This window comes from Cervus canadensis, chromosome 16 (assembly GCF_019320065.1).
Source record: "Cervus canadensis isolate Bull #8, Minnesota chromosome 16, ASM1932006v1, whole genome shotgun sequence".
NCBI lineage: Eukaryota > Metazoa > Chordata > Mammalia > Artiodactyla > Cervidae > Cervus > Cervus canadensis.
In genome coordinates this window covers 12863053-12889265 of record NC_057401.1, presented here as the reverse complement: position 1 = coordinate 12889265, position 26213 = coordinate 12863053, and the positions used below count along the sequence as shown (strand labels likewise).

General features: G+C 34.9%; 1 protein-coding gene across 8 annotated transcripts in view; it reads left to right on the top strand.

The window, feature by feature from the left end:
* The window catches only part of ERBIN (erbb2 interacting protein), a 119586-nt gene extending 93729 nt beyond the window's left edge, over positions 1-25857 (top strand). For 2 of the 8 annotated variants that reach the window (XM_043489181.1, XM_043489182.1), the window contains exons 18-27: positions 872-1057; positions 4449-4563; positions 6402-6585; positions 8266-9814; positions 13741-13884; positions 16470-16589; positions 18977-19186; positions 20301-20393; positions 20879-20953; positions 23771-25857. In XM_043489181.1, coding sequence (XP_043345116.1) covers positions 872-1057; positions 4449-4563; positions 6402-6585; positions 8266-9814; positions 13741-13884; positions 16470-16589; positions 18977-19186; positions 20301-20393; positions 20879-20953; positions 23771-23878 — 2784 coding nt within the window. In that variant the 3' untranslated portion in view covers positions 23879-25857. The remainder of the gene's footprint in view (positions 1-871; positions 1058-4448; positions 4564-6401; positions 6586-8265; positions 9815-13740; positions 13885-16469; positions 16590-18976; positions 19187-20300; positions 20394-20878; positions 20954-23770) is intronic. The other 6 variants (XM_043489183.1, XM_043489185.1, XM_043489184.1 and 3 more) reach the window with 6 other exon arrangements.
* The last annotated feature ends 356 nt before the right edge of the window (positions 25858-26213 follow it).

Sequence of the window (26213 nt, the reverse complement as noted above, 5' to 3'; positions counted from 1 at the left end):
CATGCCAGGCCTCCGTGTCCTTCACCATCTCCCAGAGTTTGCTCAGACTCATGTCCATTGAGCCAGTGATGCCATCTAACCATCTCCTCCGCTGCTGCCCCCATCTCCTCCTACCCTCAATCTTTCCCAGCATCAGGGTCTTTTCCAGTGAGTCGGCTCTTCACATCAGGTGACCAGAGTCCTCAGATACCTGAACTAAAAGCTGTCATAGTGAGCAAACTGAAATGCTATTATTACCACTTCAGTTGTGGTTACAGACTGTCCAAATGGGCAGGAGAGTATCAGCATAGCTTTTGAACTAACATTGCCCTAACAAAGAATAAGATAATAGTGTCAGAAAGTTCATGGTTATAGAAATACTTTTTCCCCTGGTAATATTGATCCATTCTACCCAGTTTTAATTTTAAATGTAATTACTGTGACAGATCATTGACGTTTCCCTAGGATGTTTCCGAAACCTACACAAATCCCTAAATTGTGTGTTCCTTTAATGAACTTTCCCCTCTGCACCTGTATCACAGAAACAGAAGTTTTTTCTTGTCACTGAAGTTACTGTACATTCCACAATGAGCAGGAGAAAATCGAGCCTTCCTGAGTTTGCACATGCCAAGTGACTCACTCATAAATACCAGCTTTGCACCTTCTAGGATGAAACAGAACCTTAGCTAAATTGTAAAGTTTAATGTGGCTCATGGACCTTTGTGACTGCCTGTTCCCACAGTGAGCGTTTTCTCTCTCAGTGCTACAGATTTCCATGTTTAAAACTTCTTCAGTTTACCCATAATAGGAAGATACTTTTAAATTTTCATCTGAACTTTGATACAGTAATAAGTGTAAAGAATGTGAGTTCTTTATCTTTTCTTTTGCTTAGACTTCTGAAAGTACCACTCCAGTAAGAAGCAAAGCTGATGAAAGAGAAAAGTATATGATAGGAAACTCAATACAGAAGACCAATGAGCCTGAAGCTGAGGTCAATTCTGGAAATCTGCCAGTGACTGCAAATGTGAAAGCCTCTGAGAACTTGAAGCATATTGTTAATCATGATGATGTTTTTGAGGTATGGCTTTATGATTATTCTGGAGTAATGTTAAATGATAAGAATTTAACAGTTCATTGTTGCTCACTAGAGGTAGGGGAAGCCTGATACCAATAGCAGAAAATATGCTAATACAGTTTTGCTATTGAGAAATTTCATAATATTTGTTTTACCACTCATTTATCACTTAAGCTTCAACATTGGAGTACAGAGGTTATAAAAAATTTTACTATTTAAATTAGATTGTGGCAGTTCTAATTCTGTAAAATTTATAATAGCAGTTGCTTTAATCTCAGTAACTTAAAAATGAGAAAGTTGCTGTTGGTTTACCAAATAATAAGTCAGTTATTTGACTTATTTAGGCATTTATCATTGATTGTAAAGTTTTTTTTTTTCTTGAATATCTGAGACTTTTTAAAGAGATTTTCCCCTTGGATCAGTAAAAGCTTTTTTTTTTTTAAAGCAGTTTTACTGAGGTATAACTCATATACTATACAACTCACTTATTTAAATAAAAGGTGCAGTTCAGTGGCTTTTAGTGTTAAAAGTTGTGCACCCCTCACCACAAACACTTTTTAGAACATTCTTATTACCCTAAAAGAAAGCCCGTACTTCTTAGTTGTCTCCCTACAACTTCTGTATCCTCCTCCCCAGTCCTGAGCAACTAGTGGTCTTCGGCCTCTAGATTTGGCTGTTCTTGGCATTTCATATAAATAATCACACAGTATGTGGTCTTTGTAACTGTTTCTTTCATTTAACATAATGTCATCAAGATTATTCACATAGTAGCACGTATCAGTACTTCATCCATTTTTTTTAATGTCTATATATTTCATTGTCATCGTCCATTATGAACATTTGAGTTATTTCCACATTTTGTCTCTAATGATGAGTGAGTTTCCTTTGAATATTTGTATACAAGTTTTTGTGTGGATATATATTTTCTTTCCTCTAGAGTTGAATTGCTAGATTGTGTGGTAACTCTGTTTAACTGTTTGAGAAACTGCCAGTTTTCCAAAAGTGATTGTACCATTCTACATTCCCCTCATACACTGCTGGAGGAATTAAGTTTTATAGCAATTTAGAAAGAGGTTTTTTCTGGCTATAAAGAACCACACAGATGCTTTAAGATGAAGGAATTGTTTAACTTGTATTTTGAAGTATTTCAGTTAACAGAAATAGGAGAATTGAATGAAATGTGAAAAGAATAATGAGAGCAAATGAACGGCCTTTAGAAAATGTAGGAAAGAGCATTGGTCAGACCATCTGACCAAATATATCAGAGGATATAAAATTAGTAGAGTAGATTGTTTCCTGATAGCTATGCTGAGAAGTCTGGACTTAATGTTCTATACTATAGTCTTTGGGGAGCCACTGAACATTTTTTAGCAGAATTATCTACATTAAACATAATCATTGTAACTTCCCTGGTGGCCCAGTGGTTAAGACTCCATGCTTCCAGTGCAAGGGACAGTGGTTTGCTTATTGGTTGGGGAACTAAGATCCCACATGCTGTGGGGCATGGTCAAAATAAATAAATAAAAAGTTTTAATTAAGAAAATAAGCATAATCATTGGAAAAAATGCAGTAGCTGGGGGAAAGAGTAAGAAAGGAAAGAATATGAGCAAACTGCAGGAAGATTAATTGACATGAGCAAAGGAAACAGAAAGGTGGTAGGAGATTTAGGAGACTATAGTTTGCAGAAGCCCAGGTATAATATAATTTCATGAAGAAGAAGCTCTGGTCAGCAGTTTAGATGCTGCAGATATCAAAAGGCTGAGACAGACCTCCTTAACCTGTTATCTCATTCTTTGTATTCGTTGTACCAGTCAAGTTCTGTTAATGGTAATAAAATTTCTGTCCAGTTCTTTTTTTTTCTGTACTAGCTATTATTGCCTTTGCAAGACAAATGTAGTCTTTTTTTGTTCAGGACTATTGCTATACCTAGTTTTCTTTCTGTTAGTTTCTCTTTCCATAAACCTTTAATATCAGAGTTACTATTTTATTTTTATTTCTTTATTTTTTTCAGAGTTACTATTTTAAAAGATAATCTGCCTTGTGAGTTTCTAGCTTGGCAACTTTCAGTAATGAAAGCATGTACTTAGTTGAGTTCATACTCAGAGCATAACCTTTTACTATGCAATTCAGTCTGCCTTTTCTGTCTCTCCTGCCCTTTTTTCTAAATTTCAGCTTCATGGAGCTGACTTGCCATACATTTTCTTATTTCCATGTTTTCCTCTACTCAGAATGTTATTTACCTCTTAACTTACCCTTGAAGACTAAACCCAATTTACATTTCTCTCCCTTAACTACTTAATAGTCTAACTCCATTGTAGTACAGTCTGGAACAGGGTTGGCAGATTATGGCCTGTTGTCCCAAGCTGGCCCACTGCCTATTTTTATATGGCTTGCAAGCTAAGAACAGCTTTACATTATTGAACATTGAATAAAGGTCAAAAGAAAAAGCATATTTTGTGAAATATGAAAAATTAGATGACATTTAGTTTCACTGGCACACAGCCATGGTGATTTGCTTACATATTTTCTGTGACTACTTTTATGCCACAGCAGCAGAATTGGTTGGTTGAAACAGAATGTGTGGCTTGCACAGTATAAAATATTTACTGTCTGGCCTTTTTATTGAAATAGTTTTCTGATTTCAGTTCATATTTTGTTGTGACACTTAAAGCACTTAGAAATCTTAGTATTTTTAATAGAATACTGTTTTAAGACCTTTTATTTATTTTCATTATATTATCTAAAACTGCAGAAGCTCTGATTTTATGTCTATTATATACAATGTTAAAATCTTTCTATTAATACTTGTTGACAAGAGTCTCTGTGTGTGTGCTAACAGCACTCAATGGTAAATTGCCTGGGACAATTGCCAAATATCAGAGAAAAAAATCATGGAAAGTAATAAAAGATTCTGTCTTCAAATTGGGCAGAAATTGCCATTAATTTATCTTGGTGGAAGAGCATCTCAGTCCTTCTGATTCCTTGGAACCCGGTGATCCTTGAAGGAATAAATTTAAGAATTAGGAATAGACTTTTTGTTAGAGCATCTTCACTAAACTGAGTTTTTCACCAGCAGGGATTGTTTTACTCATTTTTGTTTCTCTGGCACTTGATATAGTACCAGGTACACACTAATCATTAACACAGTTGAATTAAGGACCACACAGAAAATTATACCTTAGACACTTTGGTGTAGTGTTAATAATTTCCATAGTTTTATTGCCAATGCCTTGAAAAATTTAAGTCACCTACTAGTTTTATTCGGTTACCTTAAAAAGGTTTTATGCCTATGTCATGTATTTTCTCTTTGAAGTTCATATAACTTAATATTTATTCATTTAAAGAAACCAAAATTTATTTTTGTGAATATTTTTCTCTTTTTTCTTTAAATTAGGAATCTGAAGAACTTTCTTCTGATGAAGAGATGAAAATGGCAGAGATGCGACCACCATTAATTGAAACCTCTATTAACCAGCCCAAAGTGGTAGCACTTAGTAGTAACAAAAAAGGTTAGATGTCAAAAGAAAGCTCGCTAAGAACAGAAATGGACTGAATAAAATTTATAAATTTCTTTTTCAAATAAATTTCACTAAATGTGACTATGTTATTTAAAATACTTTTCAGAAGCAATTTTTCAAACATGTCTTCGTAAAGGGTCTATTCCTTATCTCTTGTTTTTAAAGAAAAATCTTGATGAATCTCTTCCTTCATTCATGCAAGTTTACTTACAGGACATGGATTTTTTAAGGCAGATAAGCCTAGATTATGATTCCATCTCTACCACCTATTTGCTGTATGATCTTTGAGCTCCTTAATTTTGTCCGTGTGTATACATCTAACTGGGCTTTCCAGATGGTGCTAGTGGTTAAGAACCCACCTGCCAATGCAGGAGACATAAGAGATGTGGATTTGATCCCTGGGTTGGGAAGATCCTCTAGAGGAGGACACAGGAACCCACTCCAGTATTTTTGTCTGGGGACTCCCATGGACAGTGGAGCCTAGCAGGCTACAGCCCATAGGGCTGCAAAGAGTCAGACATGACTGAAGTGATTTAGCACACATACATCTAACTAGACATACAATGAAGCTAAGGAAAGATTTTGAGAATTTCAAATATATTGGTTTAGTGTACTCAGATCTAGCATAGTACCTTATGTATAGCAGATGCTTGTTGTTATTTTATCTGTTAAGGAACTTTTTTTTAACATACCCCCTCACCCCCACCTAACATAGAATCTCAGACTCTTAGAAATGAAAGACAACTTGGAGAGTAGCTATCCCTTCCTTTTATCCTTTCCTCACTCTTCTCTACCAAATGTCTGAAAATGTCTATATTATCTCCACCAAAGATTTATCCAGCCTGTACCTTTATGGCATTGATGAAACTTATTGGCAAGGTGGCCCTTTAAAGGATAGCTTGGGGTTTCATAATAATGGTACTTATATTTGTTACTAATTGTTACTTACTATCCTAAATAGTTTACATATTATTATCTGATTGTCACAGTTACCCCATGAGAAGGAAGTAGGAGAATATAAATAGAGAACTTAAGTGCCTTGTAGTTTAACAGTGTCTTAAAAATTCAGATTCTCAGACCCAAACTCCTTAAAGCAGAATTTACAGAGCCCCATGTGCTACCATGCCTGTAGGGTTGTAAACATACTAAGTTATTATCTTTTTATCACTACTTTTAAAAAATGGTACTTTTTATTACTACCTGCCTATAGTGGAATATGAATATTAGCTATTTGTTTATATAGCCATCTCACATATTGAGAGTTCACTATTCATATATAGTTCTTTGAAATGATATTAGAAAGGGGAAAGCTGACCTTGTGAAAATTTCTGGATTTGTTTGGTGTTTCTTTTTTGGTTGACTATGCTGCTCATTTTTATTATCAGAATAGGTGAAAACAATTCCATACACATGTGAAATCATTTATACCCCAGATAACAAATTTATTGAGGTTATGAACTATAGTATGTATTTCTTACTGTTACAACTTTTTAAAACTAAATTCATGGAAAAGTATATTCACTAAAATGGCCTTAAAAACATGTGATAATATTTGTGTCAGTAGTTTAAATCAGATTCTGGGTAACTCTATCATTGTTCATATTAAAAAAATATATAGGTATCACTAAAAACTAACTGAAGGTATCACTATTTTTAAATTCTTAAATCTTTGTATGTATTAGGACTGAATTTTCTGAGGTGAGCCTCTGGTTATCTTCTATCCAAATAATTCCTTATCTTATATATTGAACCAAGACAATATAAATGCCATTTGTCATTACTGGAAATTCTGTGTGGCTTTATCAGTAGCTTAATTTTTTTTCTTACAGATGATACAAAGGATACGGATTCTTTATCAGATGAAGTTACACACAATAGCAATCAGAATAACAGCAATTGTTCTTCTCCATCTCGGATGTCTGATTCAGTTTCTCTTAATACTGACAGCAGTCAAGATACCTCACTCTGCTCCCCAGTGAAACAAACTCATATTGGTGTTAATTCCAAAATCAGGTTTGTGACCATCTTAATGAGATAATTTATTTGTACAATACATAGAGATGGCAAGGCAAATAAATATATACTATTTATAGTACATTATTATATATTATTAAAACATAAAAGACTTTGCAAATTAATATTATAGAATTGGTTCAGGCAATATATAATTTCTTCCCCAGTTTATTTACTAATTATAATTACTTAGCTTTTATACATTTCCCTGGGTTGGGAAGATCCGTAGGCTAAAGGCATGGCAACCCACTTCAGTATTCTTGCCTGGAGATTCTCCGTGAGTGGAGGAGCCTGGCGGCCTACAGTCCATGAGGTCGCAGAGAGTCGGACAAGACTGAGTGACTCAGCACAGCACAGCACATATATTTTCACCTTAGTCTTTAAATGAAAAGGCTTAAAATATATTCTAATTCTCTTCTTTAAAAGGTTGAACAGTTTTATAATGTTTTTTAATATAGCCTGTTTAGAATAATTCAAGTTAAAGGGTTATGCTTGATAGAAGGATTTGGATTACTGCTGAATCCAAAGCTTATTGTATGGATATTGTTAACTGATTTTTAGAGTTATATAGTACTTAAATTCTGGGTATATTTAAGTCAAATTTTTCTATATATTGATTTGCATTACTTTAAAAGGAAGATGAATTTTATGTCTCACATTGAGTTTTAACTCTTATGTAGTTGTATTTAAGATTAATCACTTATACTGTTTGAATTTGAGGCTAAAATCTAGTGTGGTAAAATATTACTTTTATAACCTCTTGGATGTTAAAATAATGGTTAATTTGTTGAAAAGTAAAATTTGATATAGTTGGCAAGTAGTTCAGCATTTTCTAAATCATGTGTTTTGTAATGAAATAAAGGCTAAGAAAGGGGTATAGTCATACCTTCTTTGGTTGTAATTCTAATAATATTTTCTGTTATCTAATCAGAAGATCGGTATTAAAAAATATTTGTTGAAATGTAACTTGCATATTTACACAAAAGAACACAAATATGTTTTCATATTATCAAATAGAAATAAAATATCTTCTATAATTTTGGAATGGCATGTTTTATAAATATTTGCCAAACACAATGTAGTCACTTAAGAGAATAATTAGATTTAGATTCTCTTTTGATCCTCATACTTTGTAGATCTTTGAGTGATTGTTTAGTTTTTTGTATAATTTCCTTATATATATTTGAATCTAATAATACCTACTTAATATAATCAATACTGTGAGGTTTTGAATTATTCATAAAAATATTCTGTGCTCTTACTCAGCTATTCAACTTATTGACCTTATCTCCATGTATGTGCCTATCTTTCAAGCATTTCATATTTTAGAACATTCATGAAAAGGTGAAGCAGTAGAAGAGAATTATTTCATTACAAAATATGCATATTTTTCTTCATTGTTTAGCTCTATTAAACTATTGTGATATGGTGATTATGATAGTGGCAATAATCTTATCTGTGCATTTTGATTAGTATGTTTTACTTGTCTCTATTTAATATAAATCTCTATTATTTGACTGTTACAATAATATTTTAAAATTACATGCTTGATACTAAATGTCTTTTTTCTGTGACTCCTGTCAACACTCTTACCTGTGTGTATCTACACAATAGCTAGTTGTTAATGTTCCCCATTAACTGGGCTTTATGATGTTTGTGATAAAATTATCTTTCTTTTAGGCAAGAGGATGAAAATTTTAACAGTCTTTTACAAAATGGAGATATTTTAAATCATTCAACAGAGGAAAAAATCAAGGTTCCTGATAAAAAAGATTTTAACTTAACTGAGTATGATTTGAATATTGAAGAGAGGTTAGTTCTTATTGAAAAAGGTGTTGACTCAACAGCCACATCTGATGAATCTCACAAATTAGACCATATCAATATGAATCTAAATAAATTTGTAACTAATGATACATTTCAACCAGAGATAGTGGAAAGATCAAAGACACAAGATACAGCGCTTGGAATGGGCTTTTTAAGCAATAATGCTAAAGGAGAAGCTGAGCACTTGGAAAACGGAAACAAGTTTCCTAATGTTGAATGCATAAATAAGGTAAACGGACATTCTGAGGAAACTCCCCAATCTCCTACAAGGACCGAACCACATGACACTGATTCTTCTGTTGATGTGGGTCATTCCAAAAGCACTGAAGATCTCTCCCCTCAGAAAAGTGGGCCAATTGGATCTGTTGTGAAATCTCATAGCATAACTAATATGGAAACTGGAGGGCTAAAAATCTATGACATTCTGAGTGACAATGGACCTCAGCAGCCAAGTGCCACAGCTAAAGTAACATCTACTATTGATGGAAAAAATATAGTCAGGAGCAAGTCAGCTACGCTTTTATATGATCAACCATTGCAAGTGTTTACTGGTTCTTCTTCATCTTCTGATTTAATATCAGGTGCAAAGGCAATTTTCAAGTTTGATTCAAATCATAATCCTGAAGAACCAAATATAATAAGAGGTCCCACAACAAGCGGCCCCCAGTCTATGCCTCAGATATATGGTCCTCCACAGTATAATATTCAGTACAGTAGCAGTGCTGCAGTCAAGGACACTTTGTGGCACTCCAAACAAAATCCCCAAGTAGATCCTGTCAATTTTCCCTCACAGCGCTTTCCTAGATCAGAGAGTACAGAAGGTCACAGTTATGCTAAACATTCTGCCAATATGAATTTCTCTAATCATAACAATGTTCGAGCTAATACTGGGTATCATTTACACCAGAGACTTGGTCCAGGAAGACATGGGGACATGTGGGCCATCTCACCAAGTGACCGACTCATTCCTGGAGCAACTCGAACTACAATTCAGCGACAGAGTAGTGTGTCCTCAACAGCCTCTGTAAATCTTGGTGATCCAGGTCCCACGAGGCGGACCCAAGTTCCTGAAGGAGATTATTTGTCATACAGAGAGTTACATTCAGTGGGACGAACTCCTCCAATGATGTCAGGATCACAGAGACCTCTTTCTGCACGAACCTACAGCGTTGATGGTCCAAATGCCTCAAGGCCTCAGAGTGCTCGACCCTCTGTTAGTGAAATACCAGAGAGAACTATGTCAGTTAGTGACTTCAGTTATTCACGGACTAGTCCTTCAAAAAGACCAAATACAAGGGTTGGTTCTGAGCATTCGTTATTAGATCCGCCAGGAAAAAGTAAAGTTCCTCATGATTGGCGAGAACAAGTACTACGACACATTGAGGCCAAAAAATTAGAAAAGGTAATTAAACATGAATTTTTCATTTGCCTCTTTATGAATTTACTAATTTTCCTTTAAAATTTTTGGCATACTTTGTTTTTTAAACAAGATGAAATAAAATACTCTGACTTATTGAATACATACTTACTATATCCTAGAAGTTTTTTCCTTGGTAGTGGGATTAGAGGTCCAAATTGAGACATACCCAGAATCAAAACAGTTGCGATAGTGATAGGAACTTCTTTCCTGTTACTCCTTAAAGTTTTCTGATGGGCTTACATTCATTTGTGTTTCTTAGATTGTGCCACACATACTACTCATAATACATAATACATGTTTACCCCTGTTCAGTATTTTCTGACCTGCTCATCTATTAATAATTAATTATGTAAATATGTGTATAAAAACAACAGTTTACTATATAGTTAACAGAATAACAAGAAATGTATTGTAAATGTATATCTTTCACCTAAGATTTTTTTTCCCAGTTCATGTTGTATAACTAACACTGTCACTGACTCAGATGGCTTCTGGCATGGCATTTACTATTGACTCTCCTATATTGCATTTCTGGCCTATTTGAACTCAGGTGTCTGTGGCTCTAATATAGTTAGAAGATTGTTGTTAAGTAACTTAAGCTCATATGGATGAGCTTTTATAACTTTATATGTAGATGTTATTTTTTTGAAAAGAGATAAATGTTTTTAAAAAATTAACCTTAAAACTGATATATTAGGACAGTTCTGTGGCCCAAATATATAAGGCATACTCATTCTGCAAGATTCAGCTTCCTGTCTCTCAGTGTATTTTACCCAAGAATTATTTCAGCTTTGTTTATTGATATAAGATATTTTTAGGGAGCTAAGTGTATACAACCTCAAAGTTCTTTAAGTCAAAATGTTTGGAAATCAATGCCTAAAATAAGGATCAATACCTTATATCAATTTACATTGAACCTTTGTAATAATTAGCTCTTTTAAATTCTGTAGCTTTAAATAGCTGAGCATCTGTAGCATTAGGCAACTTCATTGTAATTTATCCATTTTTTTTCAGCTGTAATTCTGTACATTCTGTTGAGGCTCTTGAATTTGTGTACTTTATCTGAGGAATTTGGAAGTTTCTTAAGTAAAGGAGTAACACAGCTGTTTTATAAATAAACTTCTGGTGATGGTGCGGAACTGGATTTGAGGAGGAAGAAGCTATAGCTATAGTTACAGTTAAGTTGATTGAGTTATGAGACTGTCTGACAGTCCTGAGAATAAATAGAATGAGAAATGTATCAGTGGAATTGAGACAAAACAGCAAATTCAAGAGGCAGTTCTGAGATAGACTTTTAAGGGTTTACTCTGAAGGGAATATTCCTGTAATCATTCATTGAGGAAAATGGATTAAACTTGAGGTTGGTACCTTAAATAATTGTTTTTTGGGGAATGCCCAAAAAAACTAGATACTGATGAGGAATAGCAGATTTGGAGGACGAAATGAGTTTGGTTACCTTGATGTTATTAGTTGACATCTCAGATGGCTATTCTCCACTACTTTCCTGTTGGTCAGAGATTTGCCTGGACTTTAGTAATTATGAAGCAAAGATTAGCCATCTCATTGTTCCTTGCACTTTTCTGCTTTTTATGTTTAGAATTTACTGTATGATGGCTTGGAGAATACATGGCAGTAGTTTCCCAGTTGTGCCCACTGGTAATTTAGAGATGAGAATTGACTCATTGAAATTAGGAAAAAGCTTTAGAGGACACAGGGCAACATAATTTAGACCCCAGACTTGAAAGCATTGGCTGAAAATGGTGGAGGGTGATGGGAAATTTCTATTTGTTCCTCTGCATCTCCCCCTCTTCTTTAAACATAATTCTAATGGCATGGTGGGCATTTGAAAAATTTCCTCAGGGGAGTTCACAATGCCTGCCTGACCTCTAGAGGAAAAGGTGCTGCTCTGCCCAGCTGGGAGTTTAATAGTAAAACAGAAAGCGATTAGTTATTGAAGCTTACTTGGCTTTTTTAAGTAGTAACCCCTCCTTCCCAACTTCCCCTACAAACTGTACCTGGAACACAAACAAGAAAATAGATCTCACCTCAGAAATCTCAAGACTGACTCAATTAAACTTATCAACAGATATTGCAAAGAAATAAAAATTTGTAAAGTTATTCCTAATGTCAACATTTGCCAGTATTCCTTCTTATATTAAAAACTGATAAGCACTCCATATGATTAACACAATATGATAATTTCCATTTTCACTTGCTGTTATACAACTATTAGCATGTAGTAAACAATGTCCAGGACATATGTTCAGCACTTAATTGAACTTTGCACAATGTGTTGATATGTTTTGATAGGGTGCAGTTTTACGTGGATGTATCTGTACAGGCCTAAATTCAAAGTCAGACCTGTTCTGGACTTTAGCCTTCTTACTCAGTGAGATATTTACGAAAACCTCATATATGTTCAAAGATGACAGCAAAGACTTTGTTCCAAGATAGTATTAAAAAGAATCAATCAGACCACTCAAGTTAACATGTAAAACTGTGTTATAATGCATGAATGTGTGTTTTTTATATGTTTTCTGTGTGTGATTATGTGTATAATTTATTTTTACTTTCTAATCACATGTTTGGGGAACCTATGGATTGCTTCTGCCAAATCCTTATTCTTTGTGAAATGCTTTGAGAAAGTACTGAGCCTGGCCTATTCAGCTTTTTCCTTTATATTTACTTTAGAATTCACAAAATAACTAAATTTGTTCGTTGTAGTTTTATAGATTCCTTTCTTTCTGAAATGTTATATTGTTTCTTTGTATAAGAGATCAACTTCATATATGAAGAAAATTAAGTACTTCCTAAGAGTAATACAGAAATGCTTATTATGGCCATAACAAGCATTTGTGTATTTTCTTACTAAGAAGCCATGTTCAAAATGAGGTTTCTCTTGGTTTGACCATCAGACCTTCAGTGTTCAGGGACATGACTACAAGCATCCACATGTGAAAGGACAGTAGTGAACTCCGGGAATAACCAAGCAAGAACAGGGAGAGTCAGGCGGTGCTTTTTTGAAGTACATTGTTCAGGGACCTCTGAGATTGGCGATTAGGCATTTATGTAAACTCAGTCATGGAAGGCATCTATCAGTGAAACTTGAAGGCTTCTTCAAGGTTAAACAGTAGAGCCACTACTGACTTCTAAAAATACAATTACTTTTAATATCTATTTGAATGAGAAAAGAGTTTTCATGTACATTTTCTAGATTTATTGGATTTTTTTCCCTGATAATTGCAGAGCAGTAGGAGCCTTTTAAATATTATACCCCTAAAAGTCTGTGTTTGTGTTAAACTTTTCTTTAAAACATTTTTTAAGTGTGAAAGGTAATTTTTATTAGACATTATAACAGCCAAGTATTTCTTTGCAAATACATTTTGTGCTATATTATGTATGTTTAAAGTCTCCATTTACTTAATAAGACAATTCATTTCTACAGAATGAAGCATTCTTTCTAGAAAACCATTTTGACTTAGAAATAACTGAGTGTTGGTAAAGTTTGCCTTTACAAAGAAATTAGTTCGTATTCTGTGTGTAACCTTATACATACAAATACTTCTGGATGTGACATCAATTCCTATTTTCTGATGAACTTCTAATAAGATAGGTTAGGAGTAAAACATAATAGCCTAAGAGCGGCTGTATGTTTGCACTTTCTTTTTTGGTGTTTAAACATGTAAATGGTTGGGTTTACATATAATTTATGTGCGTATACATATATGTTTTCATGTAAATATATGGTAAATAGTGCCAATTTCTTTTAGTGTCTCTGAAAATTCAGTGTTGCATGGTATTCCTGCGTAATCTGGGGGTTACTTGTATATATGTCTATGTGTATAACGTGTCTTGTGAATTTTGCATGCTACACTAATCTCTGTTAAATCTATCCCCTCTTTATTCAGAGCATGCTGTCAAGGTCCTTTAATTCCAATTTTACTGCTGTAAGCAACTTTCACTATGGCAGCTCTAGGGATCTGCATGGCAGCCAGGGCAGTCTCGCCTTGAGTGTTGCAGACGGAAGAGGTTCTGGTGGGCACACTTTTCGAGTGAGTACCTGCAGTAGATCAGTACTTCAGTACATAGATGAGAAAGAAGCCCACATTTCATGTTACCCAAATGTTACTGACCAGAGTGTTTGAATATCCACTTACATAACAAATCACCTGCCACAGGCCTCAGTTTCTGCAAAAATCCCTGGGTCAATAATGTGTTAACAGTTCTAGAAAATAAATCTGTACTGTGGGTTAAAGACCTTGATTACCTCCCAGTTCTTGCATGGCTTAGTTGTAAAGCTCTGCAAAGCTGATTTAGACTTTACCTCTTAAGTTTCTGTGGTCATAACTTAAAGGTGTAGTCAGCTCTTATTTATGTAAAAAGGGGTGAGCAATAGGAGTTGAAGAGGTTTTTTTAAAAATTCTTTTTCTTTGCAGTGCTCTCTCTTAAAATTAGCTTGCTTCCGCTAACTCAGAATGTTAATGCTGTGCCATGCATAATACATAGAGGGGTTGTAGGAAAGAAGAATTTTCACTTTAGTGACTGAGAGTTGGCAAATAAATACCTGGAATTCAGTTTAATCATAATTTGCAGAATATGATTAAATGTGAGGCTGGAGAAATTGCAATAAGTACCAGTGAAAAGGCAAAACCCAAATCCATTAACACCCACCTAATCATTTGTGGGAAGAAGGAAGGTTTATTCTTAATATGAAAGTTAAGGGTAGGAGATAAGAAGGACAGAAAAGGAGAAAGACCAGAACAACTCTGGCTGTTATAAAATTTGTCTTTCCATGACAGCTTGAGGTGGTAGCATGACCTCTAAGTAAATATTTCCTCTGCCCTTCTGCCATCCTGGAAAGACCTTTCTGCCTTTGTAAAGCTTATTCTCTCCCACATAGTTTTATTTCCATACTGACCCTGTTTCTGGGTCCTTTGCTTTTTACTTGAGCGTCCCCTTTCTCACCACCCCCAGTCCCCTCCGACTTTTTATTACCCTCCTGGCTTGAGTCTGTTTTCTCAGGAGCAGTGTCCAGGGTTCACTTTGCTCTGCCGGGACCTCCCTCATCTTGCTGTCCTCTGTCACCTGCGGCCACTCAGTCTCTGTGTCACATATTAGTGGCAGCAATCATTTTGGAACTTAGCAGTTTAAACAGGGAGAGAGGGGATGATGGCTACTAAGCCCTGAATTTTTGGTGCTCTTTCCAGCTGAAGCCATGGGGTTATTAACTCAGGGATAATCTTTATAGTCATTGAGAGCAATTGGTTTTTTTTTTTTTTTTAACAAATTCTTGATCAATAATATCTTTTGCTTCTTATTAAATTCAGAATCTTTGAGTCTGTTGCACTTTAACTTTTTCATCTGTAATGTACATGTTCATTTAAAGATATAGTTGTACATTCACACTTGAGTTTAAACTTCAAGCTGTGAGTTAAGTTGATTACACATTTCTGAAAACACATCTCAAAAATGGAAAAGGCAAATAAAGTATTCACTGTATAAATACACAAAATCAGATCAAGCTACATCTAAAAATACTAAGCCAGGACTTCCCTGGTGGTCCTGTGGTTAAGACTCCAGGGAACTCAGATCCACATGCTGTACAGCCCGGCCACGAGAGAAACAAAACAGCAGAAACCAAACAAAAGCCCCCTAAGCCATAATGTGAACTAGCAACACTGCACATGATAGCTTTGTTGCAGATACGGTTCCTAAGACTAAATTACAAACACTTAGATTTGTTTGTATCCTGTGGCATATAATAATGAAGTAGATTTCACATTATTTTTCAACATGATGATATATTGAGTTGGCCAGAAAGTTCGTTTGGGTTTTTACATAACACCTTTTGCAGTAGTTTGTGTATCTGTGTTGCCAGCCATAACACTTTTTTGGAGGTAACAATACTGCTATTTATCAGAATCTGTTTAGTTTTCTAAAATATAACTAGGTGTGTTTAGAGCTAAATTAAGGTGAAAAATAGGCACATAAGACTGTATATTTACTGATATTGCTCATCATTAAGAAGTAAATCCTGGATGATGCTGTGCTGTTAAAAGAACAGCAGTTACTTTTTTTCTTTTTAACTAAAACTTTTTGCTGTACTCAACAGGAGTACATATGTTTTAGTTGCTCTTAAAATTTGGGCCTCTTAAAAAAAAAAAAAAAAATTTGGGCCTCTTAATTTGGATTAATAACTAAACTTATTGCTGCAAATGTTAAAAGCTAGGTATTACTGTAAATAAAATCATAAAAGCATCATAAAGGAATATCTTAACAATATATATTCAGATGTACTTTTTACACATTATAAGAATAAACATTTTGCCACGTAACTTTGAAAGACTGTTAAAGGTACTAATATTGTTTCCAGTTTTAGAGATATAACTGACATACAACCTTGTTTTAGTTTAAGGTATACATCTTGATGGTTTGATACATGTATGTATTGTACAGTGATTACCACAATAAAGCTAGTTAACAGCCCTTATAAAGGTGCAGTTATGATGGTAAGGTTTGATTTAGTCCTTCATCTTTCAATTGTCTAGCAGTATCTCCTCTTAAGTGTCGTCACTGTTTTGGTTTCACATCTTAAAGATCATTATTTGTTTATTTTTTATTTCCCCCTCATTTGAAGCATCCCCAGACATCTTGTCCAGGAGATCCTTGTCAAGATGATATATTCATTTCAGGACAGCAGAACTACCCATCAGCTCCAATTAGTCACAAAGATGTTCTTCCAGACAGCCTGATGAAAGTAGGTGCTCAGGGAATGAAGTAGTATCTGTGAGCTTACTGTGTTTTACAGCTTTTGAACTGGAAATATGTTTTAACACTGAAAACGCTTTTGTGAGGACCTTTCCCTCTTGATTAGTAAGTTTTTTAATAATTGAGAAATAAGATATAAAATTTCACTCTGCTGTTTCTTAGTTTATTTCATGATTTTGTCCACACTGAAGAATCATTTTGTTAATTTTGGATTTCTGTAGTATTATCACCTTGTCATTTGAATCAAAGGCTTTTTGGCGTTCCTGATAGTAAACTATTTGGAGAGTTAAAAATGAACTTGTCTCAAGTTCATCATTGGATGATGAAGGCATTTTAACAGATAATACTTCTAATGTAGTTGGAAATCACCTTGAAAGACTTTTGTATATGATAAAATAGATGATGGTTGTAGTCTTATTACTTTTATAACTAAAACATCACTCATTTAGAGAGTTTACTTTTTTGTCACCAGTGCTAGATACGTAATTCTTTTCTTTAGTATTTTCCTCAGTTCTTTTATCTTAACTAAGCCTATATCCCTAGTATAACCAGATATAGTTGTGAAGCACAGTTATATAAACTTTTGCATTGTTCTTGAGAGTAGGAACCCAGCCATTTAAGTTTATACATAGTTATTTATTTTACCCGTTTTTGGTTGCTTTTCTTTTAATTGAGCACTCCTATCCAGTTTCTTTTTAATATCCATTTTGTAGTTTTGGTTGCTGAGTTTGTTTTATGTGTTTTGTTCTCCTGAGTTACCTGCTAATCATAGTTTAGTATATTCCATGGCTGTGTTTAACACTGATGTAGAATGTCAAGTATGCGTAAGTTCTATGTGTCAAGGAGTCTTAAGAATGGGTCAGAAGTAGTTATTGTCTATAGTGTTCTCCCTGGGAGAAAGGTATTGAATCTGGCCATAGGAATAAATTTTATTAGCATGGAGAAAAACAAGTGCTGTCTACAGAGCGTGCCTGAAAAAATAGCTGCAATCTTACGGACGGAAGAGCCTGGCGGGCTATAGTACGTGAGGTTGCAAAGAGGCGAACACAACTGAACACACACACACACACACAGTATTTAATATTTAAGCGCTCCTGGACAGATTAATTGCTTCAAGTCTAGTGACCAAGTGGGAAACAACCACAGTTTAAAAAAGAGAGAGAATATAGCATCTCTTTCTTCTCCCTAAGCAATGTAAGATTTGTGATAGAGGGTTATCTTTGTGCCCTGTCATAAAACAGCCAGACTTCATATTTTACTAAGTTCTCAAGTATAATACAGTGAAAAAGAGAACTTTCTGTTTAAATAAAAATATCTTCACCAGAACCAAAGTTTGTATTCCTCAGCAAGATGCACATAAGAAGATAAATAGTTCTGAAATTGTTGTCATGATCTTTTCCCAAACTTTTCTACTTTGGGTAATTTTAGGGAAACGGGACTCAAATAATTTCCCTCACAGTTTTTCTGTAATTTCCTTGTGGGTTAAAAGTTAACAGTGAAGTTTTAAATGATTGAATAGCTTAAATGTATTTATTTCCTCTTATACACAAAAATCTCTTTATATGCATATATTTGTAATATAAATATAACCTTTTATTTTTCAGATAGATTCCTCACACTAACAGAATAAGCTATTATCACATTTCCACAAAGGTTATTTTTAAGTCTAAAAGACAAGAGTCTTTAAACCAAGATAATTCTTTAACAGCAACAGAATAATCTTGACTTTTTTGTTTAGTCTGTGAAAAGTAAAATGTCAAGGTTTAATTTTTGTGGCTCACATTCTATGAAATTAGTATTTAGAGAGTGTAAAATTTCATAACTTGACACACACACACACACACACACACACACACAAGGAATAAATCCGTTTCCTCCTGCATTGCTGATTGGCTTTTTAGTTCTGGAAAGGAGAGAATGGAGGTACAAGAATATACTCAGGTTATGAAAATGTTCTACCACAAAACAGCAACTGCGTCTTTGGAGTGTATGTGAGAGACTAAGTATAGGAAAAGATTCCCTTTTAACGGTCTTACTTAAATTTTAAAATTTTGGCATACTGTTTATCATTTTAACATTGGGTTACAGTTACAGAAAAGCAAATAATTTTAAATGTAGATGTGATTAATTTGAAGCTTTAAAAGAGTGAATCTTATCAGCAAGCATCAGGCAAACTTAGAATTAAGACATTAACAGGGTTCTTCTTTTCCTTTTAAAAGTGTAAAATCAGAGGAAAAAAAAAAGGCATACATGGCATGATAATGTGATTTAGAATGTTAAACTCAAGTGCTTTTGTAATGCTCCAAGAAGAAAATCCAAGTGTTTGTTATAAGGCATTATTATTGGTCATTTTAAGACACTTCATGTTTTTCTTAGATGCCTTTGAGTAATGGACAGATGGGCCAGCCTCTCAGGCCTCAGGCAAATTATAGTCAAATACATCACCCCCTTCCTCAGGCATCTGTGGCAAGGCATCCCTCTAGAGAACAACTAATTGATTACTTGATGCTGAAAGTGGCCCACCAGCCTCCATACACACAGCCCCATTGTTCTCCTAGACAAGGCCATGAACTGGCAAGGCAAGAGGTAAGAATGAACAAGAATATTTGGAATATGAGACTAAGCTTTTAATGTATTTTATAGGTGATTTAATTATAGCAATAAATCCATATAGAATTTTAACATAGTTTTTACCATTTTGTTTAATGGTTTGGTTTCATGTTAAGTTTATAAGGTATTAAACTTTGTGGTTTAACTTGATTATATGATTCCCCCTCCCATTCTGATAAATTGACATAGGATATAGCGTTGAGGGCATGATTTATTTTCCCTAAGGTGGTTGTTTTTCCAAACTGGTTGATGATGTTCCAATAATCAGACATTCTTCAGGAGTATAAATAGTAGACTTTTAAACTTGAAAGGTGTATTATATCTGCTAAGTGTTATTTGATACTTGGTTTCTGAAACTGGACTATAGTCTCCAAAGAGCTTTGAGAATTAAATCTTAAAAAGTACTTTGAAAGCCAACAGTCATATATTCATGTATTTTGATAGCTTATTAATAAAATAATATCATTAGAAACTTAGAGAAATAATATCATTAGAAACTTAGAGAAATGTATCATTCATTTCGTTTTAGTTTCTGGAGAAAGGGAGTGTTTTACAACAAAATTTAGCTCTTGCCTCTTTTTCTATAGCTTGGTTGTAAAAAATAATACCAATTGATCATAAATCCTAGCTCCTTTGAAGGGTATAAACAGATTCAGGAAAGAAGTTAGCCTCCCAACAACCACCCAGGGATCTTTTTATATGTCTTATGAAACATATTATAGTAAGAAATACTATGTAATTTAGATGTTTGCAAATGGAAATTGATGATAAAGTCCATGTTTTGTGTGTATACTCTATGTCATTAGAGTGTGTGATGTCCAAAATATATAAACTCAACTTTAATTGGTTGTATAATCCTCATAAGATAGCAATAGATTGATTTAGGAGCTGTGCTTTATAATCTTAGCTGTGCCTTTAACTCACTAACTCATTAACATATTATTCACATTGTAGTTTCATTTCATCTGCCCAAATATTTATTTTAGGTGAATTCTTACATATTTATGTTTTCTTGAACTTAATTTACCAATATGAATATTGTTGTAACTTTTTCTGATACAGCAGTAACTTTATTTTTGTGTTAACTCAGATTCGAGTGAGAGTTGAAAAGGATCCAGAACTTGGATTTAGCATATCAGGAGGGGTTGGGGGAAGAGGAAACCCGTTCAGACCTGATGACGATGTGAGTTTTGTTTATATATCCTTGAAATGCCCATTAGTTTTTATTCACTAAATTAATGTCTTTTATGCATAAGTAAAAATCTAACAGATATTTATTTAAATCTAGACAGACATCACCTAATGATTTCCCTGTTCAGCTTTTAGTTTTGAAATGTGATCAGTACAAATTAATTGTTTGATGAATACAAATTTAACTCCAAAATTTTAATGTTCATTATATTGTGAAGTGACATTTTAATTGTTAATAGTTTTCTACACAGCTATATATGTACTTTTTTTTATTACTTTAACAAAAAAATCACTGTACTACTGTAAGAATAACCAGAAGCACAAATAACATAGCATTATCACAATATTAGAAAAGACAGGGAGAAAACTTGTACCACAGTTCAAATATTTGCATACTATAGAAAAGATTGCTCCTTGGTACTCTCTTTTTATGCATACTTCTTTCCAGTAAATAATTATCTTTTTTGTTGTTTAAAGGGTATATTTGTAACAAGGGTACAACCTGAAGGACCTGCATCAAAATTATTGCAGCCAGGTGATAAAATTATTCAGGTAACTTAAGATACATTTTTCACTATTTTCTTTTTTTAAAATAATATCTGATCTCATCAAATGCCAGATTAGAAAGTAAGCATTTTATGAAGTTATCCTTAGATACTTTTGGATGAACAGAGGCATTTCTTATGGGCTACTCTCTAGTGCTTTCATAGCTTGAAATATTTCTACCTTATACCTTGGAAAATCATACTAATAGTTTTAAATACACCTTAGCATTTTTGAAATATATCTTAGCCTTTTGATTAAGTTTATGAATGTTGTTGTTCAGTCATGTCCAACTCTTTGGGATCCCATGGACTGCAATACACCAGGCTTCCCTCTCCTTCACCATCTCCCAGAGCTTGCTCAACTCATGTCCATTGAGTCAGTGATGCCATCCAACCATTAATGGCAAGAACAAGTTGCGCAAGTTATAAATGTTAACTTGTTCTAAAATAAGATGAGAAAGAATCCCTTTTCTGTGTTATGAGAATTGAAAGATTTAAGAAGCACTGAGAGGCATTTAGAACTGTGTATCTGGTGTATGGTAAGACCTCGTTAAATGTTTAACCTAAATCACAATAGGTGTAGTGTTCTTGCTGTCATGACTCCTAGGCAAGTGGGAAGACTGTACCTCAACCTCTTCTCGGTTCAGTCACTTCATTGACTCAGTCACTTTAGTCGTGTCTGACTCTTTGCGACCCCATGGACTGCAGCACGCCAGGTCTCCCTGTCCATCACCAACTCCTGGAGTTTACTCAAACTCTTGTCCGTTGAGTCAGTGATGCCATCCAACCATCTCATCCTCTGTCATCCCCTTCTCCTCCTGCCTACAGTCTTTCCCAGCATCAGGGTCTTTTCAAATGAGTCAGTTCCTCGCATCAAATGGCCAAAGTATTGGAGTTTCAGCTTCAGCATCAGTCCTGTCAATCGCTAACTCATGTCCATTGAGTCAGTGATGCCATCCAACCATCTCATCTTCTGTTGTCCCATTCTCCTCCTGCCTTCAACCTTTCCCCCCATCAGGGTCTTTTCAAATGTGTCAGTTCTTCGAATCAGGTGGCCAAAGTATTGGGTTTCAGCTTGAGCATCAGTCCTTCCAAAGAACATTTAGGACTGATTTCCTTTAGGATGGACTGGTTGGATCTCCTTGAGTCCGAGGGATTCTCAAGAGTCTTCTCCAACACCACAGTTCAAAAGCATCAATTCTTCGGCATTCAGCTTTCTTTATAATCCAACTTTGACATCCATTCATGACTACTGGAAGAACCAAGGCCTTGACTAGGTGGACCTTTGTTGGCAAAATACTGTCTCTGCTTTATAATATGCTGTCTAGGTGGATCATAACTTTCCTTCCAAGGAGTAAGCGTCTTTTAATTTCATGGCTGCAGTGACCATCTGCAGTGATGGCTGCATCTCTACCATCTGGAGCCCAAAAAAACCAAGTCTGCCACTGTTTCCACTGCTTCCCCATCTATTTGCCATGAAGTGATGGGACCAGATGCCATGATCTTAGTTTTCTAAATGTTGAGTTTTAAGCCAACTTTTTCACTCTCCTCTTTCACTTTCATCAAGAGGCTCTTTAGTTCTTCGCTTTCTGCCATAAGGGTGGTATCATCTGCGTATCTAGGCTATTGATATTTCCCCCAGCAATCTTGATTCCAGCTCATGCTTCATCCAGCCTGGCGTTTCTCATGATGTACTCTGCATATAAGTTAAATAAGCAAGGTGACAATATACAACCTTGACATACTCCTTTTCCTATTTGGAACCAGTCTGTTGTTCCATGTCCAATTCTGTTGCTTCCTGACCTGCATACAGATTTCTCAAGAGGCAGGTCAGGTTGTCTGGTATTCCCATCTCTTCCATAATTTTCCACAGTTTGTTGTGATCCACACAGTCAAAGGCTTTGGCATAGTCAATAAAGCAGAAATAGATGTTTTTTGGAACTCTCTTGCTTTTTCGATGATCCAGCGGATGTTGGCAATTTGACCTCTGGTTCCTCTACCTTTTTTAAGTCCAGCTTGAACATCTGGAAGTTCACAGTTCACATACTGTTAAAGCCTGGCTTGGAGAATTTTGAGCATTACTTTACTAGCATGTGAGATGAGTGCAATTGTGTGGTAGTTTGAGCATTCTTTGGCATTACCTTTCTTTGGGATTGGAATGAAAACACCTTTTCCAGTTCTGTGACCACTGCTGAGTTTTCCAAATTTGCTGGCATATTGAGTGCAACTCTTTCACAGCATCATCTTTTAGGATTTGAAATAGCTCACCTGGAATTCCATCACCTCCACTAGCTTTGTTCGTAGTGATGCTTCCTAAGGCCCACTTGACTTCACATTCCAGAATGTCAGGCTCTAGGTTGGTGATCACACCATCATGATTATCTGGGTCATGAAGATATGTTTGTATAGTTCTTCTGTGTATTCTTGCCACTTCTTAATATCTTCTGCTTCTGTAGATCCATACCATTTCTGTCCTTTATTGTGCCTCTTCTACCACCCTTGTAACTTGGCAACCTCAGTTTCATCGTAGTGTGAAACTCAACGCCATGTCTAACACTGTGTCTTAGACAAGTGCTTCCTAATATTAGGATTGCTACATAAGAATCATCTGGAAAAGTGGACAAGATCCAGGTTTCTAGGTCCTAGCTTTAGAGCTTTTATTTCCATAGAGATGGGATGGAGCCCAGGAGTGTAGATGTTGTTTTAAATTGCCAAAATGATTCTTATTTTCTGCCAGCTTTGTGGACTACCTGGCAGAAATTTAAATGTGCAAACACAAATTATTATGAAAAAAATTTTTAAGTCTTTTTCTTCTTTCTTCTAGGCTAACGGCTACAGTTTTATCAATATTGAACATGGACAAGCAGTGTCCTTGCTAAAAACTTTCCAGAACACAGTAGAACTCATCATCTTAAGAGAGGTTTCCTCATAAGAGCCGTGGACTAAAAAAATGGAGAGACAGCAAGATTTATTGGAAGATGCTTGCAGGGGAAATTAATATTTTGACTATTTTTATATATAAAGAAGAACTCAAAAAATTATATTCAAATTTGTACATTAATGAAGTAATGGACCTTGTGGTTAGAGGGAAAGAACCACTGTACAGTATATGGGGGAGACTATTGAATTCATACCATATAAAACTTCTCGTTAGGTTTTTAAACATAGCAGTCAAGGCTACAAAAACAGATGTATGTTGTTTTTGTATAGAGTGTAGGTTTATTTTTGGATTTCATACACATGATTGAACTCTGTGCAAGGCTCTAGTTAGCCTTGATTGTAGCCCAGAGACAGATGGCAGAGCTGTCTATCTCATAGCTTTTATGCCCTTATTTTTATTCAACTGGTATTAATGTTTTTCTGCTGAAACTTTTTTTTTAATGTGGGCAAGAGATTTGAAGTGTTGGCTTTTGCTATGTGCATATTGAGTTGAAGAGTGAGTAGGTGAAGGTGGTGCAGGTGGGTTCACTTTCCAAGGCCAGATTAAAACAGTTATTTTCTATAAAAATCTGGAAGCAAAGAATGAAAAAAGTTGTTAATGTGTTCTTATTAATAGAATAAATAAAATGTGATGTCTTTTTAAAGAAATAAAAAAGACAATAATTGTGTTTTATGAGCTCTATAGGATTTGTTCTTGTCATAGCCCTTGACTATACAGTTGCTACTAGTGAATCAATTTTTAATTTTTTAGTCAAAGGAAATTTTTAACTCTCCTGTAGATGCATGTCCATGCATTCTCTTTCTTTCTTTTTTTGTTGGTCCATGCATTTTCTGTGTTGCAGAAATCCCCCCCCCCTTTTTTTTTTTTCAAATGGTGGTACTTGCAATCTGTTTTATAATTAGTACTCCATTTTAAACTTAATTTATAATTTTTACCTTAAGCAACAAGTGAAACTAAAATGGCCAGTTTTGAGATAGTGTTGCTGTAACAGAAAATGGAAGAAGATTTTGGAAGGCCTCTTGATGTTGTTTGGCCTCATATTGCCTTGGTAAAGTAAAAGGAAACTGTGCATGGAGCTAGGAAACCAAAGTGAGTCTGTGAAACTGGCATAGTGATAGAGAACTGCTGTGGAGAATTGTAGAGCAAAGGAGTGGGCCCTTGAGGCCTACCAGTGTGTAATGGTGTTCAAAAAAAGGGCTGTTCCTACAGGTAACATTAAATGTGAACTCGACACTTCAGAGTCTTTAAAGGGTTTCTAAGCGTATCAGTGTAATAGTGTTTTACCACCAACTGCCTTTGTTCCTCGTTAGTGTAACAAATATTTGATAGAGGTTTATGAATTTTTTTCAGACCATTACTTTTCTTTCTTTTTGTTCTGTCTATGTAATCAAATAAAATTTGAATAACATGCAATGGTGAGAATTAACGCATAGTTATTTGGACCAGAAAAAAGTGCCGTAGAAGACCAAGAACTGTTTTTAGTCGAGGCTAGTCTAGAGCCTTTCTTTAGAGCAATATTCAGTTATTACAATTCATTTTTAATTACTAAGAATATAATTTTGGAATTTTTAATCTGTTATGCTTTGTTCTTCAACCTTGTTTGAAGGTTAAGTCTTTTATAGGACTAGCAAAAATAGTAATCGACATTATTTTTGCAAAAGTGAGTTGAACTCGTTTGTTTCTTGCTAGTCATCGTAAATAGGCAGTACTTTTTAAAAGATGTGAACTCCAATACTGCACTTCTTTCAAGATGTTATCAATTGATTATTGTACTGTATAGTTTTAATAATATTGATTGAAACCCTTTAACAACTCTTTGTAAATTTTAACTCATTTTAGTTGATTTTCAGTACTATTTGCATAGGAATTGATTTTTATGAATATAGTAGAAAAATGTGCTGTATTTTGATAAAATTCATTTATTGTATGTGTGTTGTAATCTCTAAAAAAATGACAAACAGCTTCTTTAAGACAAGACTCGGTGTCCCCTTTATTCATAGTTTATTTTAAAATACTAATTTTGGCATTCTAAAATTATTCCCATCTTGTATTGGTTTCAGTCGATTTTTCACAGTCACATTCTGTTCACTGGTAACTCAGCTGGTAAAGAATCTGCCTGCAATGCAAGAGACCCTGGTTCAATTCCTGGGTGGGGAAGATCCGCTGGAGAAGGGATAGGCTACCCACTCCAGTATTCTTGGACTTCCCTGGTGGCTCAGCTGGTAAAGAATCCACCAGCAATTTGGTAGACCTAGGTTCGATCCTTGGATTGGAAAGATCCCCTGGAGAAGGGACTGGCTACCCACTCCAGTATTCTGGCCTGGAG